This window comes from Pristis pectinata, chromosome 2, assembly GCF_009764475.1.
Source record: "Pristis pectinata isolate sPriPec2 chromosome 2, sPriPec2.1.pri, whole genome shotgun sequence".
NCBI classification, from domain to species: Eukaryota; Metazoa; Chordata; class Chondrichthyes; order Rhinopristiformes; family Pristidae; genus Pristis; species Pristis pectinata.
The window spans coordinates 39,144,933-39,166,253 of NC_067406.1; the positions used below are offsets into that span (position 1 = coordinate 39,144,933).

The 21,321-nt window shown below is 41.3% G+C and overlaps 1 protein-coding gene across 1 annotated transcript in view; it reads left to right on the forward strand.

Annotated features, from left to right (window-relative positions):
• Positions 1-21,321, forward strand: part of ube2r2 (ubiquitin-conjugating enzyme E2R 2) — an 84,814-nt gene that overhangs the window by 59,600 nt on the left and 3,893 nt on the right. The window contains exons 2-3 of the mRNA XM_052010311.1: positions 5,326-5,412; positions 19,970-20,067. Of these exons, the coding sequence (XP_051866271.1) occupies positions 5,326-5,412; positions 19,970-20,067 (185 nt within the window). The remainder of the gene's footprint in view (positions 1-5,325; positions 5,413-19,969; positions 20,068-21,321) is intronic.

Genomic DNA, 21,321 nt, shown 5'->3' on the forward strand with positions numbered 1-21,321 from the left:
CCAAGTTTCTAAGTTAAATGCAGCAAAGCAAACTAGTTCTGCCTGTGCTTCACTTCAACACCATTTTCTTCCAAATATTGTGCATAAATAATCCTTATGTTCCAAGAAATTGTTTATGAAATATTTGTTACTTCATAAAATGACATCTGCTGCCAAAATCATTGTATAAAGCTTAGGTTTTGATGTTGACCTTCCTGGAACATCCATTTTAATGGATTAGAATTTCCTACTGCAGTGAGCTATTCCTAGCTACTATTAACCTGTCAGAAATGTCTGAACATTTGTGAATCCTCAGTGTCAAAAATGCTGGCCCAATTTTCAATGATGTATCCCTGCACAGTGCTAGGGTCTTATGCACATTATGTGGGAGTTCCCGAACAATGACTGCCATCAACTTGCAAACCTACTGAAAGTTTTGGATTTTTTTTTTGCACTGAGCGAATGGATTTCAATGTAGACAAATAATGAGTTTGATTACTTGGACTTCAAGAGGGTTAGAACAGAATCCTTTCAGAATGGTGAAAAGCTAGAACAACTAGTAGTCCCGAGGGTTGAGGGTAGGGACAGGGCAAGTTAGGGACAGAGTTCCACATACACAAATCTTTAAAATGTTAGGACAGGTATAGAAAACAGTCAAAAAGATTAATGGATTGTTAGCTTAGTTATAGAGAACTGGAGTAAAAGTTGCACAATTGGAGAGCCACATCATATTGGCCTTGAAGGGAATGTAGCATAGCTGTACCAGAACCATATTTGGACCAAAAACATGAGAAGAACATACACAAAATACGTTGATATTCCTGGGTTGAAGTTTTGGAAGGGGATTGCAAATTTTTCTCCCCTGTACACTTTATGAAAAATTTAAGTCGTGGAAAAAGGTTGTGTTCTGAAAGAGAAAACAAAAAGGTCTGGAGACCAGGAGAAATTTATTTACATGGGAGTACAAAGAATATACAGTATGAAAGAGGGCATTAGCCCAATCAGCCTCAGTTTAAATATATCTACATTATTCAGTTCAGCCACTCCCTGTGTTTATGAATCCCACATTTTCAGCACCCTTTGGATAAAGATTTTTCTTCTGAATTCCGTTGGACTTCTTTGACCATCTTGTATTAATAGCCCATAGTTATGCTCTTCTCTACAGGTGGAAGACAAGCACTTCATTTCTAAAGGAATAGGTTGAAAGTAGGAAAGTTATGCCAAAGCTGTATTAAACCTTTGTTAGACCACATTTAAAGTACAGGATACAGTTCCAGTCACCAGATTGTAATGAGGATACAGATGGTGCAGAGAATGTTTACCAAGATAACACTCAGAAGTGCTAGGGGGTATAAATCAGGAAGGAATGAACAGAAAATGAGGCTGAGAGGTGACCTAATACAGATTTTTAAAATTAGGAAAGCTTTTGATAGGCTGGATCCAGACAGAATGTTTCCACTTTTGGGGGGAAACAATTTTTAGTGGTGTGTTTGTACTTCAAGATCACTTTGTCTAGCAACTTCCTAGTGATAAGTAGCCTTTCCATTCTTCTTACCAAAATGCACTATGTGACATTTATCCATGTTGAACATCCTTTGCCAATTATTTGCCCATTCTGCAAGTTTATTAATATCCTCCTGTATTGTATTGCAGTCCTTCCCAACATTGACCCTTCTGCTTCCTAACCCTAAACATTCATCCCCAACTTTGGTATCACTCACAAATTTAGAAATGACATAATTGATGGTGGTAGGAACATAAGACATAGGAGCAGAAGTAGGCCATCTATACCTATGAGTCTGTCCCATCATTCATTCAGATTATGGCTGATCTTTACCTTGGTGCCATCTTCTAGCACACTTCCGATTGATTCCCAATATTTGCAGAAATCTATTGAGTTTTGTGATGATTGACAATGACTGAGCCTTCTGGGATAAAGAATTCTAAAGGTTCACCTCTAAGTGAAGAAATCTCCCCTCATTTCAGTCCTAAAAGTCTCAGTCTCAGTCCCTTATTCTGTAGCTGTACTTTGCACGTTTCATTTAGACCTCCTTTCATTATTGTGAATGCTAAAGGATAAGTCCCAGTCTACTCAATCTTTCCTCATTGGCATTCCTGCATATCTGAGCCAGTCTAATCAATCTTCACTGCACTCCCTCCATGGCAAGTACAGCTTTCTTAGGTAAGGAGACCAATACTGTACATAATTCTCCAGATGTAGTCTCATAAATTGTAATAAGACTTCCTTGCACCTCGATTCAAATCCTCCAATAATAAAGTTTAACATGCTGTTTACCGTCCTTATCACTTGTTGCACTTGTTTGTTGGCCTTCAGTGATTTGTATACCAGCACAGCAAGGAACCTTGAATATCATCAGTAATGAATCTCTCGTGGTTCAATAAATACTCTGCTTGTTAATAGTGAAAGGTGAATGAAATCTGAAATTGCAAAAAGAGATTTTTGTTTTAAATGCATGTTCAGAATATAAGGTACTTGCTAGAATGGATATGGTCATTGCCAGTACTTGAACAGCATGAATGTTCCTTGCCATTTATTAAGCTATGCCCAAATGTTGTCATGATCTTTTTGGATCCAAGCATAGAATTGTTAACTTCTGTGAATTGTGAATGGAACTGAGCATTTGTCTAGTCATCTGTGAATATATTTACTTTCACTCTTACAAAGGAAGGAAAGTCATTGTTGAAGCAAATTAAGATTTTTGTGTCTAGGACATTGCTATCTACCCAATCTAAGAGGCGTAGATAGAGTAGTTTGCCAGAATCTTTCTCCCATCAAAAACAAAAGGACATTGGTTTAAGTGAGTTGAAGGAGTTTTAGAGAGGATTTGAGGGGATAGTTGTTTTGCACAGAGTATGGTTGATATCTGGAGCTCAAAGACAGATGGTGGAATCAGATACAATCATTACAGACTTAATGTGGGCAGATAGGATTACTGCAGATGGGCAAATAGGTCAGCGTGGACAGTGAACCAAAGGGCCTATTTCTGTGCTGTGTGACTGTATGATTCTAATATGCTTGCATTGGAGATAGCTTAGTGAACCTTCTCTGCACTGATTCCTCGAATGAAGAGAGGTTGAGAAGAATGAGAATTAATCTTATTGAACCATGTATGATTTGGAGGGAGATTTACAGGATGAGTGCTGAAAGGATGTTTCCCCAAGTAGAGAGGCCTGGTTCAGAAGTGGGGATCATTCATTTAAAATGGAGACAAGGAATTTCTTCTCTGAGGATTGTGACTCTTAGAAATTTTCTATCCCAGGGAGCTATGGAGACAGAGTTATTGAATATATTCAAGGCATAGAGTGACAGATATTTGAAGAACTGAAGAGTGAAGGGGTATGGGAAGAGAGTAAGGAAGTATTTGAGACCAATTTGTCATTATCTCCATATGGCAGAACAGGCTTAAGGGGATGACTAGCCTTTGCCTGTTCCTGTTTCTGATGTATTCAGTTTAAGTGAATGGGCAGGGATCTGCTGTGTGGAAGATAATGTGGGGGGGTCGGGGAAGGAAGTAGTCTACCCTATATCAATAAGGAAAAAAATAGAAAAGCAGAGATTGGTGAGAAATTGATAAGTGTTGCTGAAAAGGACCTGGGCAATGTTGTACACAAATTGCAGAGAGAGAATATGCAATTTGAGTTATAGTCGTACAGCACAGAAACAGACCCCTCAACCCACCACATACATGTCAATCATCAAGTACCCATCTATACTACTTCCATTTACCAGCATGTGGTCCTTAGCCTGGTATGCCTTGTTGATTAAAGTGCTCACCCAGACAAAGAGTAGAGACCTCTTGCTCTAGTTAAATAGGCCTTGGTGTGACCACACCTGGAATATAGTGTACAGGTTTGGCCTCGCTACATAAAGATTTACTTGTGATAGACGAAGTGCAACGGAGGTTCACCAAATTGATTTTTGGGATGGTGAGTTTGTTGTAAAAGAAGAGATTAAAAAACAGAATCTGTACTTCCTAGAGTTTATATTTTTAAGAAATGAGCAATGATCTCATCGAAATACGCAAAATTCTTATGAGACTTGAGAGAGTAGATACAGGGATGATGTTACTCCCGACTGAGGAGTCTAGAGCCAGGGGTGACGGTCTCAAAATAAAAAGTTGGTCATTCAATACTCAGATGAAAAGAGATGTCGTCACCCAGTGATGAATGAATTTTTGAAAATCTGTACATAAGAGAATGATGGAATATATTGAAGATTGATCCATTTTTGAATATTCAGGAATCAAGGAACGTCAGAACTAGGAGCAGGCGTAAGTCATTCTGCCCCCTAAAGCCTGCTCTGCCAATTAACGTGTCAAGACAAATCATTTCAAGTTGGTTGTAGCACCGGAGGGTGGCACAGAAGTGGGCTTGGTGCTCCCATTTTGTCTGCACCAATGTGGTCTGAAGTTTGTTTCCCATATCATTTTAAAGTCAGATTATGGCCTTATTGCATATGCCTTCTGGTGTGAGAAGTTGTGTATTCTTGTTTTTGTCAAGGAATTTAATGTTCAAGGAAGTCCATTGGGGGTACATAATTGGTATCGAAGTTTGACATTCTCACTGAATAATTAAATAATAGTATACAAGGAATATTCCTTTTAGAATACTTTAAGTTTAGGCAGGTTTGGTTAATTTATGGCTTACTCAATAATTCCTGCTATTAGCAATTTTGTGACAATTTCCAGTTTAATTGCAGGATATACTATTGCAAACCTACACCATGTGTGCATTGCTGGTCAGCATTTATTAGCCATCCAAAAATTCCTTTTGAGAAAGTGTTCTCTTTGAAACTCTTTGAACTTGACCAGTTCACATGAAGGTCCAAGTTTTCATGCAGCTTTGTCACAACTGGGGAGCTTGCACTGGTCCATTTAAGAGGCAGATAAACATTAACCATAACCGCCAGACTTAGACCAGGTAGGGATGGCAGAGAAACAGAGGGTTGGCAGATTTCACTTCCTAACGTGATCTAAATGACCTTTTAAGACAATCTAGTAGTTTTGTAATAGCAGTTCAATTAACTGAGCTTAAATTCCCCTGCTCTTATGGTAAGATTTAAACATGTCTCCAGATCAGTTAGTCCCGACCTTGGGGTTACTAGTCCAGTAACATAACTACCGTGCATGTCTCTATATAATATGCCACCTCATAGACATGTCTTAGGAAGCTTTGGTATCATCATTTATAATCTTCATTTTATTTTCCTCTGCTGGAGTGAACTTTTACCTCGTACATTGTTCGTTTGCAGAGTTATTCAACTGTAGTTGTGCATTAAAATAGCTTTAACAGAAACTTTTACTTTGCGTTTTATTTCTTTCCTAGGCTCATCTGAAATTCCCAATAGATTATCCATATTCTCCACCAACCTTCAGATTTCTGACAAAAATGTGGCACCCAAATATTTATGAGGTAAGTTTCCATAAAATAATTTGCTACATCTTTAAACATTTTAAGATGGGTAACCAAAATTATTACAGGAAGGATTTGTATTTAGATGATGCTTTTCATATCATGGAAATCCCAAAGAACAGCTGTACAGCCAGTGAAATGATGGTCACAGTTATAATGGAGGTAACGCCATTAGGCAGAGAGGCGACCAGTGCAAGTGCTCAAAAACATCAATATGATAACCAAATTAGCTGAGTATTGTTGAATGAATATTGCCCAGGACGCTGGGTATAGCTCTTTGAAATAATGACATCCATCCATGAGGTTGGGTGGAACTTCAACTTAAATTCTCATTTGAAGACATCTCTCACAGTGCACCTTTTCACCAGTTCTGTACTCATGGGTGTGTTTGGAATTTTTAGTTTGAATATCTGGAGTGTGACTTGAGCCCAAAGGTGATGGATTTATGGCTGAGACTTAGACTGTCGCCTCTTTTGGTCAGTCTGAAAACCAAAGTACTTTCTCCCGTAACACTTCTAATGTAGCTTCATAGTTGATCAGCATTTGTTAGAATAGTGCAGTATCATATCCCTCAACTTCCACTTCTGTCTATCATCAGCCTGCCTCGTCCCTGAAGTTCACAAGATAAGGGAGCAGAAGCAGGCCATTCGGCCCATCGAGTCTGCTCCAAGGAAAAGGGAAAAAGAAATGGGGAATGGGGAGAAAAAAAAACTATTCTAATCCCAGTTTCCGGCCTTATCCCCATATCCCTTGATACCCTGACTATTTAGATATCTATCTCCTCTTTGAACGCCCCCACTGATCTGGCCTCCACTGCTGTACGTGACAAGGAATTCCACAAATTCACCACCCTCTGGCTAAAGAAATTTCTCCTCATCTCTGTTCTGAAACTGTGCCCTCTAATTCTAAGATTGTGCCCTCTGGTCCTGGACTCACCCACCAAGGGAAACAGCCTAGCCACATCTACTCTGTCCTTTTCTATCAACATTTTAAATGTCGCTATGAGGTCCCCTCTCATTCTTCTGTACTCCAGCGAGTACAGTCCAAGAGCCAACAAACGCTCATCATACGTAAGCCCTTTCATTCCTGGAATCATCCTCGTAAATCTCCTCTGAACCCTCTCCAACATCAGCACATCCTTCCTAAGATGTGGGGCCCAAAACTGCGCACAATATTCCAAATGAGGCCTCACTAATGCCCCGTAGAGCCTCATCAACACTTCCTTACTTTTATACCCTATACCTCTCAAAATGAATGCCAACATAGCATTCGCTTTCTTTACCACCGATCCGACCTGGTGGTTAACCTTTAAGGTATCCTGCACGAGTACCCCCAAGTCCCTTTGTACTTCCGTACTTTGAATTTTCTCTCCTTCTAGATAGTAATCTGCCCGCTTATTTCTGCTTCCAAAGTGTACAACTGCACATTTCTCAACATTGAATCTCATCTGCCATTTCCTTGCCCATTCTCCTAAACTGTCTAGGTCTCTCTGCAACCTTCCTATCTCCTCAATACTCCCTACTCCTCCACCTATCTTGGTGTCATCCGCAAACTTAGCCACGAAACCATTTATTTCATTATCCAAATCGTTGATGTACAAGGTAAAAAGGAGCGGTCCCAACACCGACCCCTGCGGCACACCACTAGTAACTGGTAACCAACCAGAACGAGATCCTTTTATTTCCACTCTTTGCTTCCTGCCAACCAGCCAAAGCTCCACCCATTCTGCTATCCTACCCGTAATTCCATGACCTCTCATCTTATTAATCAGTCTCTTGTGAGGCACCTTATCGAAGGCCTTTTGAAAGTCTAAAAACACAACATCTACCGCCTCTCCCTTATCCACCTTACCTGTGATTTCCTCAAAAAACTCCAATAGGTTGGTCAGGCAGGATCTTCCCTTCACAAAACCATGTTGGCTAGGACCTATCTTGCCTTGCGCCTCTAGGTATTCCGTAACCCCATCCTCGAGGATAGATTCCAATAATTTTCCCCACTGACGTCAGACTAATAGGTCTGTAATTTCCTTTATGCTGCCTCCCACCTTTCTTATACAATGGAACTACATTTGCGACCCTCCAGTCCTCCGGAACCATGCCGGAATCTATCAATTCCTGGAAAATTATCGCCAATGCCTCCGCTATCTCTAAAGCCACCTCCTTCAGAACCCGGGGATGCACCTCATCCGGTCCGGGAGACTTATCTGTCTTTAGCCCATTTAGTTTTCCTAGCACCTCCTCCCCAGTAATCCTAACTGAACTCAGTTCCATTTCGTGAGACTCCTGACTAACCGGCACATTGCTGATGTCCTCCACGGTGAAGACCGATGCAAAATATTCATTCAATTCCACTGCCATCTCTCTATCGTCCATTACAATACCTCCTGCACCGTTATCAATTGGTCCTATATCAACCCGTGTCTCTCTTTTACTCCTTATGTATTTAAAAAAACTCTTAGTATCCTTTCGAATGTTATCTGCCAACTTCCTTTCATAATTCATCTTTTTTTTCCTAATGACCTTCTTAGTTTCTCCCTGCAGGTTTTTAAAAGCTTCCCAGTCTTCTGTTTTCCCGCTAATTTTTGCTTCTTTGTACGCTGCCCCTTTTGCTTTTATTTTAGCCTTCACATCTCTCGTTATCCACATTTGTGCCTTTTTTCCATTCAAAACCTTTTTTCTTGGAATATATCTATCCTGCATTTTCCTTAATTCCTGCAGAAATTCCTTCCATTTCTCCTCTGCCGTCCCTCCAGCCAGCTTACTCTTCCAATCAACTTGGGCCAACTCTTCTCTCATACCATTGTAATTTCCTTTGTTCCACTGAAATATCGATACACCAGTTATCAGCTTCTCCTTCTCAAACTTGAAACTGAACTCAATCATATTGTGATCACTGGTTCCCAGTGGTTCCTTTACCTTTAGTTCCCTAATCACCTCCGGTTCATTACACAGCACCCAATCCAAAACAGCCGATCTCCTGGTGGGCTCTTCAACAAGTTGCTCCAGAAAAACGTCCCTTAGACATTCCACAAACTGGTAAAGTTGGTAACACCTTCAGGTATCCACATCATCGTAAATCAAAAAAAAGCTCCAAATGCTAGAAATCTGAATTAAAACCAGAAAATGCTGGAAAAACTCAGCAGGTCTGGCAGCATTGGTGGAAAGAGAAAGAGTTAACATTTCAGGTCAAAGACACTTTGTCAGAACCAGGGAAGAGAGAGAGACAAATTTGAAGTTACAGTGGGGATAGGGAATATCTCTAGTGGGTGAAGCCCGGGAGAAACTGGTTGATACATTGGTGGGGGGAAGTTAGAGAGAACACAAGCAAAGGGAAGCTTGGGAATGCAGAGCTATAGGGAAGGCCAAGCTAGTGGAGGGAATAAAAACTGAGCCAAAATTCCAATAGATGGATGGCCTTCAGCAGAACTGGCCAGTTCCACTACAAGCAAAGAAAGGGAGTTGCCTGAAGTTGTTGAATTCACTATTGCCAGGGAGAAGATGAAGAGTTGTTCCTCAAGCTTATGCTGGGCTTCATAATAACAGTGTAAGAGGCCACAGACAAGGTCACAGTGGAAGTGAGATGGAGTATGAAAGTGGCAGGCAACAGGGTTGCCACGCGGACTGAGTCATGTGCTCCACAAACCGATCACCTATTCTGTGCTGAGTTTTTTCCATTGCAGAGGAAACCACATTATGACCATCAGATGCTGTACGCTAGTTTGGAAGAAATGCAAGCTTCACTCAGGAGGAGTGTTTGGAAGGAAAACAGTGATAGGAAAGTAATTGCGTATCTTGGTTACATGAGAAAGTGTATGAGAAGGGGAGTGGTTGGGGGTGGAGATGGAAGTCAGACTAAGGAGTTGTGAAGGGAACAATCCCTTGAGAATGCTGGGAGGGCAGGGAAGATGTTCCCATAACTTCTGAACCTTCAACAAGATTCCACCACCCGACACATGTTCCCCTCCCTTCCTTTCTTAGCATTCTCTAGAGACTGTTCCCTTGTTGACTACCTAGTCTGCTCTTCAGTCCCCACCTTTCCATCCACTCCCTTTCTCATTGCACTTTCCCATCGAGCTGAAGGAGGTGCTACACCTGTCCTTTTAATGCGCATCTTCCCACCCATTCAGGAGCCCAAACAGGCCTTCCAGGTGAAGCAGCAATTCACTTGCACAACAGCATCAGGTTTATTATCATTGACATATGTCGTGAAATTTGTTGTTTTGTGGCAGCAGTACAGTGCAAGACAGAAAGACATAAAATTTGCTACACGTTACAAAAATAAATGATGCAAAAGAGGAATAACAAGGTAGTGTTCATGGGTTCACGGACCGTTCAGAAATCTGATGGCGGAGGGGGAAGAAGCTGTTCCTGAAACACTGAGTGTGGGTCTTCAGGCTCCTGTACCTCCTCCCCGATGGTAGTAATGTCAAGAGGGCATGTCCCAGGTGGTGAGGGCACCGCCTCTTGAAGTTGTCCTTGATGGCGGGGAGAGTTGTGCTCATGTGGAGCTGGCTGAGCCTATAACCCTCTCCAGCCTCCAATCTAGTGTACTGTATTCGGTGTTCTAATGTGATCTCCACTACACTAGAGAAACTAAACGAAGATTGGGGGTGACTGTTTTGCAGAATGCCTGCATCTAGTCCACAGGGTTGACCCCAAGCTTCCTGTTCTCTGCCACTTTAATTGTCCATCCCACTTGCACTCTGATCTATCTTTCGGTAGCCTCCTATACTTTTATAATAAGGCCTAGTACAAGTTTGAGAAACAACACCTTGTAGCATTCAGGACTTGTTATCGAATTCAACAGCTTTGGGTAACTTGATTTCATTGTTTGCACCAGAATTCTCCAGTTTTGTTGTCGATCCTCCATCTGTAAATGTAGCTCAGTTTTTCTCTCTCCACTAGCTTGGCTTGACCTGACCTGCTGGGCATTCCCCACAGCTCTGCATTTTGCAGCTTTCTATTGGCATCTTCTCTCCCAAATTGCCCTCATCTCATGTTCTTAAGTTTCTTTGCTCATGTTCGTGTCTTCTCTCACTCTCTTGCTGCCCTGTTAAGCTTCCAACTCACTCATCCTTGCTTTATCAAAGATATTTCTTTTGTCCCATCTATTCCTTCCTCACCTTCACTGCACTTAAAACTATTTCTGTTTCTCTGAACCCAGTTTTGACAGAGGATCTTCAACTTGAAACATTAATTCTTTTTCTCTGCTGCTGACCTATTAAATGTTTCTGGTTTTTAAACCACATTGCATTCAGTATGGCCACTGCACTTCAAGAGGAATACATTGGAAAGTTAAAGTACAGAAACCAGGCTTATACTCACTGGAATAGAGATTAAGGAGTGATCTAATTAATTCACTTGAGTTCACATTCTCCTTGTGTCTGCATGGGTTTCCTCCGGGTGCTCCGGTTTCCTCCCACATTCCAAAGGTGTACGGGTTAGGAAGTTGTGGGCATACTATGTTGGCGCCGGAAGCGTGGCGACACTTGCGGGCTGCCCCCAGAATACTCTACACAAAAGATGCATTTCACTGTGTGTTTCGATGTACATGTGACTAATAAAGATATCTTAAAGGATTTACTATTTTTTATTGTTGTCTTATTATCCAGAAGCAGCATGGGAACATAATCTAACAATTATTGGTAGGATGTTCTGAGCTGATGTTTAACACTTAATGCTCCATCCCTCCCAAAAAAAAGTTGTTGAAGATGAATCAGTAGAAAATTGCAAAGTTACTGGCAGATATTTGAGATGCAAAATTATAAATCCAAAGCAGATGGCTGAAGTTGTAGATCGGTCATGACCTAATTGAATCATGGGACAGGCTCAGGGTGATTGTTCCTATATCTACCAATGTCATTTGTGACTTTCATGTTTACTTTTAGTACCTGATTCTTTGGCAGCCCTGGAAAGAAGTTCCTAAATCAGTTTCTGCACCTGTTTGGAATGGTCATTTCAATACTGTAGAACTCTGTTTTGCAATCTGTATACATGACCCCACCCACTAGCTCTTTTATTTTTATCTATGATGAATTAAAAGCCAACCCACTTCCTTCAATGTAAACTGTGTTTACAGCTTTGGATCTCCAAAATATGATTTCTCCTGCTCTCCAAAGTATGCCAATTTCATTTTTTTTCAGTTTCTTCTTGTAATATAGAATCCTGGCCTCAGAATTATCCTTGCCATTCTCTTGAGCTCTTAGAGATAACCAAAAATTTGAACATGGGAATTCAGGCACTTGGTTCAAACCATTTAGTAGTTTGATGAATAGCATGTGTAGTCTTTTCCAAGACTTGCACAGTCTCCTTCCATCCCAGCAGTACCATCCAACTTGATTGAAATGGCCTCACAACAGCACCTCACATTGAGCTACTTGCCTTTCTAGTGGATTCGAATAATGGTACTGTTGTTCCCCTAACCGTCTAGTGAACTGGGTTTTATAGTCTCATGTAAACATATCACTGAGCCCACTTCTGAACTGGTAGCTGCTGAAGACTGAATATCCCCATTCAGAAAAAACAAAATCATTTTCTTCGACATGCCTTTGAGTCTTAGCTGCTCATTAAGAACAGTTTGTTGCTGCAGGATTGCTCACACTGGTCTACTTTTCTGGTTAGAGTCGGAGAGAAGTGTAGCACGGAAATAGGCCCTTTGGTCCATTGAGTCCATGCTGATCATCAACCACCCATTTATATTCATCCTCCATTAATCCCATTTTTGTTTTATTCTCTTCACACTCTCATCAACTCCCCCAGATTCTACCATCTGCACTCTAGGGGCAATTTACAGTGTCAAGTAACCTACCAATCTATATGCCTTTGGGGTGTGGAGGAAACGAGCACCTGGAGGTAACCCATGTGATCATTAGGAGAACATCCAAACTCCAGATGGCCCTCGAGGTCAGAATTGATCCGGGGTCTGTGGCACTGCAAGTCAGTGGCTCTACTAGTTTTGTCACTGCTGCCTGTTATCTTAAAGCTGTGGTCCATAAGCTTTCCTTTCCAATTCTTCGTGACCTCCACAGACATCTTCTGCTCAACTATCTCATTGCCATTCTTATGCAATATTTGTTTTCCTTACCCTGCAGTGAAGTAAATGTGTACAGACAATCACTCAAACTGTCAACACTGCAAATCACAGGCTTTCAAAAAACACTTCCACAATTCATTCAATGTCATTTGATATCCCACAGCCTTATATTTGGGCATATCACCTTCTCGTGCACTGCCATGTAATTCCACCGCAACCCTTGGTGCCATACTTTTGGAACTTCTAACAGTCTCTCATGCAGGCAACCTTGCATTGACCCAAGGTCCTCCCTTCTCTTGAGAACATTTTGCATTCATTCATTCACCCCACTTTATGGCCCAATCCATGCACTCTTCTTCAGATAGGCTCTTGTCAGACTCCATCTGTATTAGTATGTGTGCGTCACTATCTGAACCTCAACCATTGTATCTACTTAAATGGAGGGAGTTTTATGTATTCACCATGCTCTCCTCGGGAATACCTACCCTCTCCTTCCCAGATAGGGAACAATGACTCCCAATTTTTCATTCTCTGTGATTACACCATTAGATCTGCAGCCAGCAGGGCTAGTGTGGCCACATCTGTGCAGCCTAGACTACTTGTCAAGCCCATCTGACCAGTAGTGTCTTTGGGTGGCACCAGCACACCTCAAAGCTTGAGTGGCTTCAGGATCTTGTCATCACCCAATGTCACATTTCCTTGAAACATACAATCCTTCAACTCAAGTGAATTAATCCAATCAAAGGCCATGATGCCACTCTGTTAGGTATCTGGACTCACCTGTACATTTGCAATGCACAAGTCTTGTACCACTCATAACCAGCAGAGGTCCTCCTACATGGATGTCGTAACACCAGTTTGAGATGTTTTTGGTGTGCATTTTGTCCTATAGCCATCAAAATTAGTAGGTTGATCATGTTATTTTAAGTTGTGAAGGCTATAATTCCCATTGCAGGTGTACAGTAAACTCCATTTAACATATCCATCTCTTTATCTTCCAATTCCAGTGCATGGATGGTATCCATTTGAGACTATTCTACACCTTTGTCCCCTTACAGACAAGGCTAATGGAAACTACATTGCTTACCAACGGTTGCCTTCTTTAGGGATGTGTGTATTCACACAGTGTACCCTATTCAGTGGCATTCTGAGGCTGGGTGACTTCCATAACCTGCATAGCAAGCATTCCCACCTTTTCTAACATGTGGTTTACAGCCTTTCTGCCTCTGGCATATTGTGTTTTCCCACAAAAGGCCCTTGTAGCATCTACATGACTCAGCTGTGCAGAGGACAACTATACCAGCATTACAGTCTCTGTGGGCATGTTCCCTGACTGCATTTTAGGGTCACATGCTGAGGAAAACTATTTCACATTTTTAAATGTCCTTTCCATGCTTGTGGTTATTCTGCATGTTCCCTTGAATGTCAAATCCAGCATCTCGTACAGCTTTGTTTGAAATCTCTTGTTTCCCAGCCTGGATATCAGGCACTCCCACAGTGTCCGATCTGAAAAGTGAACCTTTTTTTTTGCTGGTGTTTTGCCCACCATCCCTGGTTGCATATACCAACATGTGGAAATCTCTGAAAGGGCTGGATTAAAATGTTGCTTATAACTTCTGAAGAAACATCAATCATGGTTTGCATTGCTGGAGCTCACTTGGCTCAGCTGTTTGTAGTAGTATCACATCCCCCTCCTTCTATGGCTAGATTGTTCTGTTCTAGTCTTGGGGTGGGAAGGCATTTATGATGCATTTTACAGTGAAATAGCTGTCAGTCACTCCATTGTGAGGCACTTGCATAATTTGTAGTAAGCTACTAAAGGGCAATTAGCATTCATGGAATTGTGCAAGGAAGACAGTCTCCTGAGGAAAATGGAAGTAAGGAAAACTGCTGAGTGGAGAAACAGTCGCATTTGAGCATCTCGGCATAGTAAATAGAACAAAATACTATTAAGAACTGGCAAATGGGTGATTGGTTGAACTTGCTGCCCAACTATGCTGTCTCTACCCCTGTGGACTGTTATGCACAGAACTGGGATCTTCATCATGCAACGTGGTCAGGGACAGAAATGATCCAATCCTAATACTATCAGAGAGTGAATAATCAATTTTTTTTGGCAAATGTTGAAGCTACTATAAAAACTGAAGAATTATTTTTGGTAGATTATTTTAAGCTGTAATCAAAGCAAAAAACCTGCAAATACTGGAAATATAAAATTAAAAACATAGAATGCTGGAGCTACTCAGCATGTCAGATGGCATCTGTAGACAGGAGGGAAGTTTTTGACTTTCCATCAGAACTTGGAAAAGTTATAACTCAAAGCGTTGTAAGTTACAAAGGAGGAAGATGGGTGGAGGGAACAAAGGAATGTCTACAAAAGAGTTAAGACCAGAGAGAGTGAATTACATGGTGTTGGTGACTGCTGTGACAGAGTGGGAAAGGCTTGTTCATCATAGCTGATGGAAAGCAGCCAATGTAAACAAAGATCCCTCCCACCCTGGTCATCCCCTCTCCTCTCCCACACATGACCATCCCCCCCCCCCCCTCCCCCCATTGGGCAGAAGGTACAAAAGCCTGAAAAAACACATCACCGGGCTCAAGGACAGCTTCTATCCCACTGTTATAAGACTCTTGAACAGACCTCTTGTACGATAAAGATGAGAGAGGTTGTGAGGTCAAGATTTATTGTCTCCCTCCACTGCACTTTCTCTGTAACTGTAACACTATATTCTGCATTGTTATTGCTTTTCCCTTTGTACTTCCTTGATGTACTTACGTTTTGAAATGATCTGCATGGATGGTACGCAAAACAAGGTTTTTCACTGTATCTAGGTACATGTGACAATAAACCAATTATCTGGAAGAGGTGTAAATGGATGGAATTAAACAGGAATAGAGTAGAGAGACTGTAATAAAAAAAATTGCATACTGGAACTATGAGATACAGACCGCTTCAGCTGCTTGAAATCTGAAATAAGAGAGAATGCTAGAAAAAAATCAACATAAATCAACGGATAAGTGTGAGGTGTTGCATTTTGGGAAGACAAATCAGGATAGGACTTTCACAGTCAACGGTAGCACCCTTGGGAGTGTTGCAGAACAGAGGGACCTAGGAGTACAAGTACATGGTTCCCTGAAAGTGGCATCGCAGGGTAGACAGGGTGGTGAAGAAGGCTTTTGGCACGCTGGTCTTCAGTCAGGGCATTGAATATAGAAACTGGGATGTTATGTTACAGTTGTACAAGATATTGGTGAGGCCACATTTGGAATATTGTGTTCAGTTTTGGTTGCCCTGCTATAGGAACGATGCCATTAAGCTGGAAAGAGCGCAGAGGAGATTTACGAGGATGTTGCCAGGACTGAGTTATGGCGAGAGGTTGAGCAGGTTGGGGCTTTTTCATTGGACTGTAGGAGAATGAGGGCTGATCTTATAGAGGTGTATAAAATCATGAGGGGCGCAGATAGGGTGAATGCACACAGTCTTTTTCCCAGAGTTGGAGAATCAAGAACTAGAGGACATGGGTTTGAGGGGAGAGATTTAATAGGAACCCGAGGGCAACTTTTTTGCCCAGAGGGTGGTCAGTATACGGAATGACCTGCAAGAGGAAGTGGTTGAGATATGTATATTAACAACATTTAAAAGGTACTTGGACAGGTACATGGATAGGTAGGTTTAGAGAGAGATGGCCCAAACATGGGCAAATGGGACTAGCTTAAATGGGAATCTTGGTCAGCATGGACCAGTTGGGCTGAAGGGCCCATTTCCATGCTGTATGACTCTCTGACTCTATAACAGGTCAGGCAGCATCTGTGAAGAGGAAAAACTGAGTTACTTGCATAGATACCTTTCATCAGAACTGTCTAATTAGAGAATGAGAAGCTGATCCTTGAGTTCACATTGTGCTTCATTGGACACGGATCAGAGAGGGAGAGGGATGGCCTTCGCTACATTGGAGAAGCCAAACACAGATGGGGGTACATTTCTCAATGTGCCCCTGTTCAGTTCACAAGAGTCACCCTGAGATTCTATTTACCAGTCATTTTAATTCTCTGTCCCAGGCCCACTTTGACCTCCTTGTTAGAGGGGAACCTGCAGATGGTATTGTTCCCATGCACATGCTGCCTTTGTCCTCCTTTGTGAAAGAATTTGCAGGTTTGGAAGGTAGTGTCAGAGTCGCCCAGGCAAATAACTACTGCCACTGTGTGCCGATGGTGAAGGGAATGAATGCATTGCCTAAGGGATGTGGCACCGATCAGGGGGTCTGCTTTGTCCTGGATAGTGTGGGAGTTGCACTCATCCAGGCAAGTGGAATGTATTCCATCAAACTCCTGACTTGTGCCTTGGAAATGGTTTTTTAAAAAAAAGCTTTGAATTGACAGCAGGTTAGTTTCTCAATACAGGATCCCCAGTCTATGACCTGCTCTTATAGCCATGGTATTTCAGTGGCTGCTCTAGTTCAGTGTTTGGTCATTCGTATTCCCCAGGATGCTGATGATTGGGACTTGATGATAATGCCATGAATGTCAAGAATGGGTAGTTACACTTTCTCTTATTGGAGACAGTCATTGTCTAGCACTTTTGTAGCATGAATGTTTGCTGACCCTTGTTAAGCCAAGCATACAGTTGCGGACTGCTTCATTCTCTGAGGAATTAAGAGAACTTCCCCACTTTCCTGACTATGTTGGATGGATGATCAATGTTAAAGTAGCTGGAGATGTTTGGGGCTAGAATCCTGTCCTAAGGAACTCCTGAAATGATGTCCTGGGACTGTTATTATTCTCCTATTACAGTGTTTCCTGATGTTCGAATCTATGATCACCACCTCTCTCCAAAAACCAGTCCTTGATCTCTACATCTTTGCCCCTCACCCTCTTCTTCCAACTCAGCATCTAACTACCCTTTCCACAATGTGCTGTAGCCTTAAATTCGTGCCCGTCTTTCCTGGGCAGCCTTGTCCCAATGCCTGCAGTTAGGTTTCTGTCCTGTTCGTTACCAGGAAAGCTGTTGTCAAATCTTGTGACAAAGATAAACATCTCATCACTTTTGACTTGACTGCAGCCTTTGATATTGTTGAGCATGCCTTCCTTCTCCAAATCCTCATTGCCATTATCCATTTGGATGGAACTGCACTTGCCTCTTTCCACTCTTGTCATAGCCGTAGAATCATGAGCAATGGCTGCTCTTCCCACACCTGCACTGTGCCTTGCCTAAGAATCTATCCTTGGCCCTTCCTTCAAGTTTCCCCTCATTAGCAGCATCCTAAGGCACTACATCAATTTCAATACATACACTGATAAAATCCTATACTTCACTACAGCCTTACTGGACTCAGTCAATGTCCTCAATTTGTTTGACGTTCAGTTTGTTTGTTTGATGTTCAATACTGGATAAACAGAAAAAATCTCTTGCTAGCTATTAGGAAGATAGAGGCCATTGTCTTTGTTTCAATTTTTTTCCCCTAGTTACCAACTTCATTACTCTTCCTGGCAACTGAATTTAATAGATCCAGCCATCACACATCCTTGGTGTTAACCATGACATGTGCTTCCAGCCACATCTGTGCTAATAATTAATTCCCACTTGCACCTCTGTACCATCACCCAACTAGAGCCTCAGCTCATTTATTGTTGACTCTTTAATCCACGTATTATTGCATTCATACTTGAATATTCCATCACACTCCTGGCTGGTCTACGTGTTCTATCCTCCACATACCTTAGATCATCCAAAACCCTGCTTTTAATATCCTATTATCCATTCACTCTTGTGCTTAATGTCTTACATTGACTCCTGGGTTGAGTGGACCCTTGATTTTAAATTCTTGCTCATACTTTCATTCCTAAATGGCTTTATCCTCTACTCTCTTTGTGATGATCTACAGACTGACAACCCTCCAATATAATTGTGCTTCTCCAATTTCAGTGTCTCGATCTTCCCAAATTTCCAAATTTAATCACCATTAAGCAGTGAAGATGGTAGATTCAAAAGTCTCCCGCCACCCCCGCCCCCCCCCCCCCCCCCCCCCCCCAAACCTGTTATAGTTCTTTAAATTGGAAATCACACTTAATGATGCAGAAACTGCAATGTAACTGGGGCATCAGGGTGTTTAGGAGTACAACAGCCTTATGTGAAGAATTGCTATAAAGAACCAAATAAAAAATAGATTACCTACTCAAACCAGCATGTGGAAAACCTGCAACACAATTTGTTCACTCACGAGTAATTGACAGAAGACAATCCAAGGGGAAATTATTAATATAGTTGACGATTCTCCCAGAGGCTCTAGAAATTAAAGATTCAACTCGTTTATATTAGAGCAAATTAGAGGGAGAAGAATCTTCAGGACCTTAAAATTTGGAGGAAGAAATTGCATCAGTGATGGAGATTGAAGGGGATGGAAAAGGCTGCTTGACTGAAGCCACAAAACATCTAATTGGGGAATGGTCTGTGAGAAGCTAGTGCCTAATGATGATGGGAATGTTTGGTAAACGATGGCAGGCGCCTAGAGCATGGTTGTTGGGGACAGATGGTCATGTAATGAATCCTCCCAGGATACATCAAACTGGAATAGTCAAAGCTGCCGGTGGAGGTAGCTAAATGGAAGAGTAATGTTTACAAGAGTATAGTGTCAATCCAGCTGATTTATTAATGTCTGTTGAGGAGGAAAACCTGCCATCCTACCCTTTTCATGACTCTGGTCCCAAACCAATGGGATTGATTGAACAGTTTTCTATAGCGGTTTACCATGACATTCAATTAAATTGGAAAACAGAAGGTGACATTGCCTTTATTTCCAGCCTCTGAAAGTATAAAATCCTGGCCCAGCCTCAACTTGGAGTATTATGCTCAGTTCTGGTCACTTCATTATAGGGAGGATATGCAGGCATTAGAGAAGGTCCATAAGAGATTTATGAGAGTGGCTTCTCAAATGAGGGACCATAGTTATAGAGAGACTGGGACTGTTCCAGGGGAGATTTGATAGAACCATATAAAATGTGGGAAGTGGGAGACTATTACCTTGGGTAGAGGTCACGGGTATAACATTTAATGGGGAAGGGAATTAAAGGTGACTTGAGGAAAAGTTTTTATGCAGTTTGTGTTTAGAATCTGGAATGATTCTAAATCATTCACCAGATGTGGTGAAGGCAGATTCCATTGTGGCCTTCAAGACCAAATTGAGTAAATAAATGGCGAGAGAGAATTTGCAAGGCCTTGGAAAAGGGAGGGGTCGGTGGAATTGGTGAGTTTTGATGGGCTGAATAACCATCATGTGCTGTAACCATTCTATGATTTAAAGGCCCAGTCTGGGAAGAAAAGGTAAATTTAAGATAACCTAATTTACTTTAACATTTTTATTGTTTTGAAATTTAATTTTGAAGTAAGTACAAGTATCAAAATAATGGCAGATCATTGAATTAATATATCCTGATAATTATAAAAATTATATATCCACTCTTAAGATGATCAAACTTGTATTGTTGTTTGAATTACTACTCTGATGACTGGAAATCCTTCTGCTTTTAGAATGGAGATGTTTGCATTTCAATCCTCCACCCACCTGTAGATGATCCCCAGAGTGGTGAACTCCCTTCTGAAAGGTGGAATCCAACCCAAAATGTCAGGTACATTACTCTGCATTGTTGGGAATTTAAAGATAGTTTCGTTAATTTTACAAATTATATTGTTAGGAAGCTAAATTTAAGTCGAACTCTCCAAATAGCTTTAATTTTTAATTATCAAACAAGAGATTCCCAATCCAAGCCTTGAAACTACTGTATTGTTAATGATAGGAAGTGTTGCCAGAAATAGGATGATCACTTCTACTTTTAAGGAGACAGGAAATTAATTTGACTTGCCACCCAGTGAGTTTGGTCCAGATTTTGCAGTGAGCAATTTAGTACCTTTTGCTGTTCACCTAACAATGGTTGCCTGGAGACTTCAGAGAGCATGCCGGTGGAGCTTTGTAATCATTGGGTATCTAATTCAGCATGTCAATCTCTACAAAAGATCCTGGGTAGAGAAACAGCATTGAGACTCTTCAACTGATCAGATTGAAGAATCTCACTGAAGTACATAGGCTGTAAGAGAGAAAGTTTTTAAAAAAAAAATGGCTATATTACTGCAACCAAATCATTCTGCACGAGGCAAAATAAAAATTGGAACATGACAAAGCATGAAAACATAATTAAATCTGGAATATGAATTTCCTTAAGGAATATGACTTGACACCTGTATTTTCTCTGGGCTAGAGAAGATACTCAGTGAATAATTTATTATATAGTTGAATCTTGAGTGCACTAGCCCCAACTTTTTTCCATTCATGTTTAGTATCTGATTTGTAAATAATTAGCCCAAATTCATGGCATGACAGTGAGCTCTGTGCAACTTCCATCAATGAACACTGCAACAGTCCAGCCTGTGGTGGAGCAATGGCATGACTTCTGGATTTCCATGCCTGACTACACACTTTCAGATAGCAGAAGTTCGAAACAGAAAAATAGGAGCAGAAGTAGGCTCTTCAAGCCTGCTCTGCCATTCAAAACAATCATAGCCAATCCTCTTTCTTAATACTTTGTTCTCATATTTTTCCCATAATCTTTGATGCCTTTTGTGTCTAGAAATCTATCCATCCTCTCCTCAGATATATCCATTGCCTTTTACATCAAGGAATTACAGAGATACACAGCACAGAAACGGAGTCTTTGGCCTATCAACTCAGTGCTGATCATCAACCACCCATTACCGTAATCCTACATTAATCCCATTTTTTATTATTATCCCCACATTCTCAACAACTCTCCCCAGATTCTACCACTCACCTACATACTGGAGGAAATTTACAGTGGCCAATTAACGTACTAACCCATGTCTTTGGG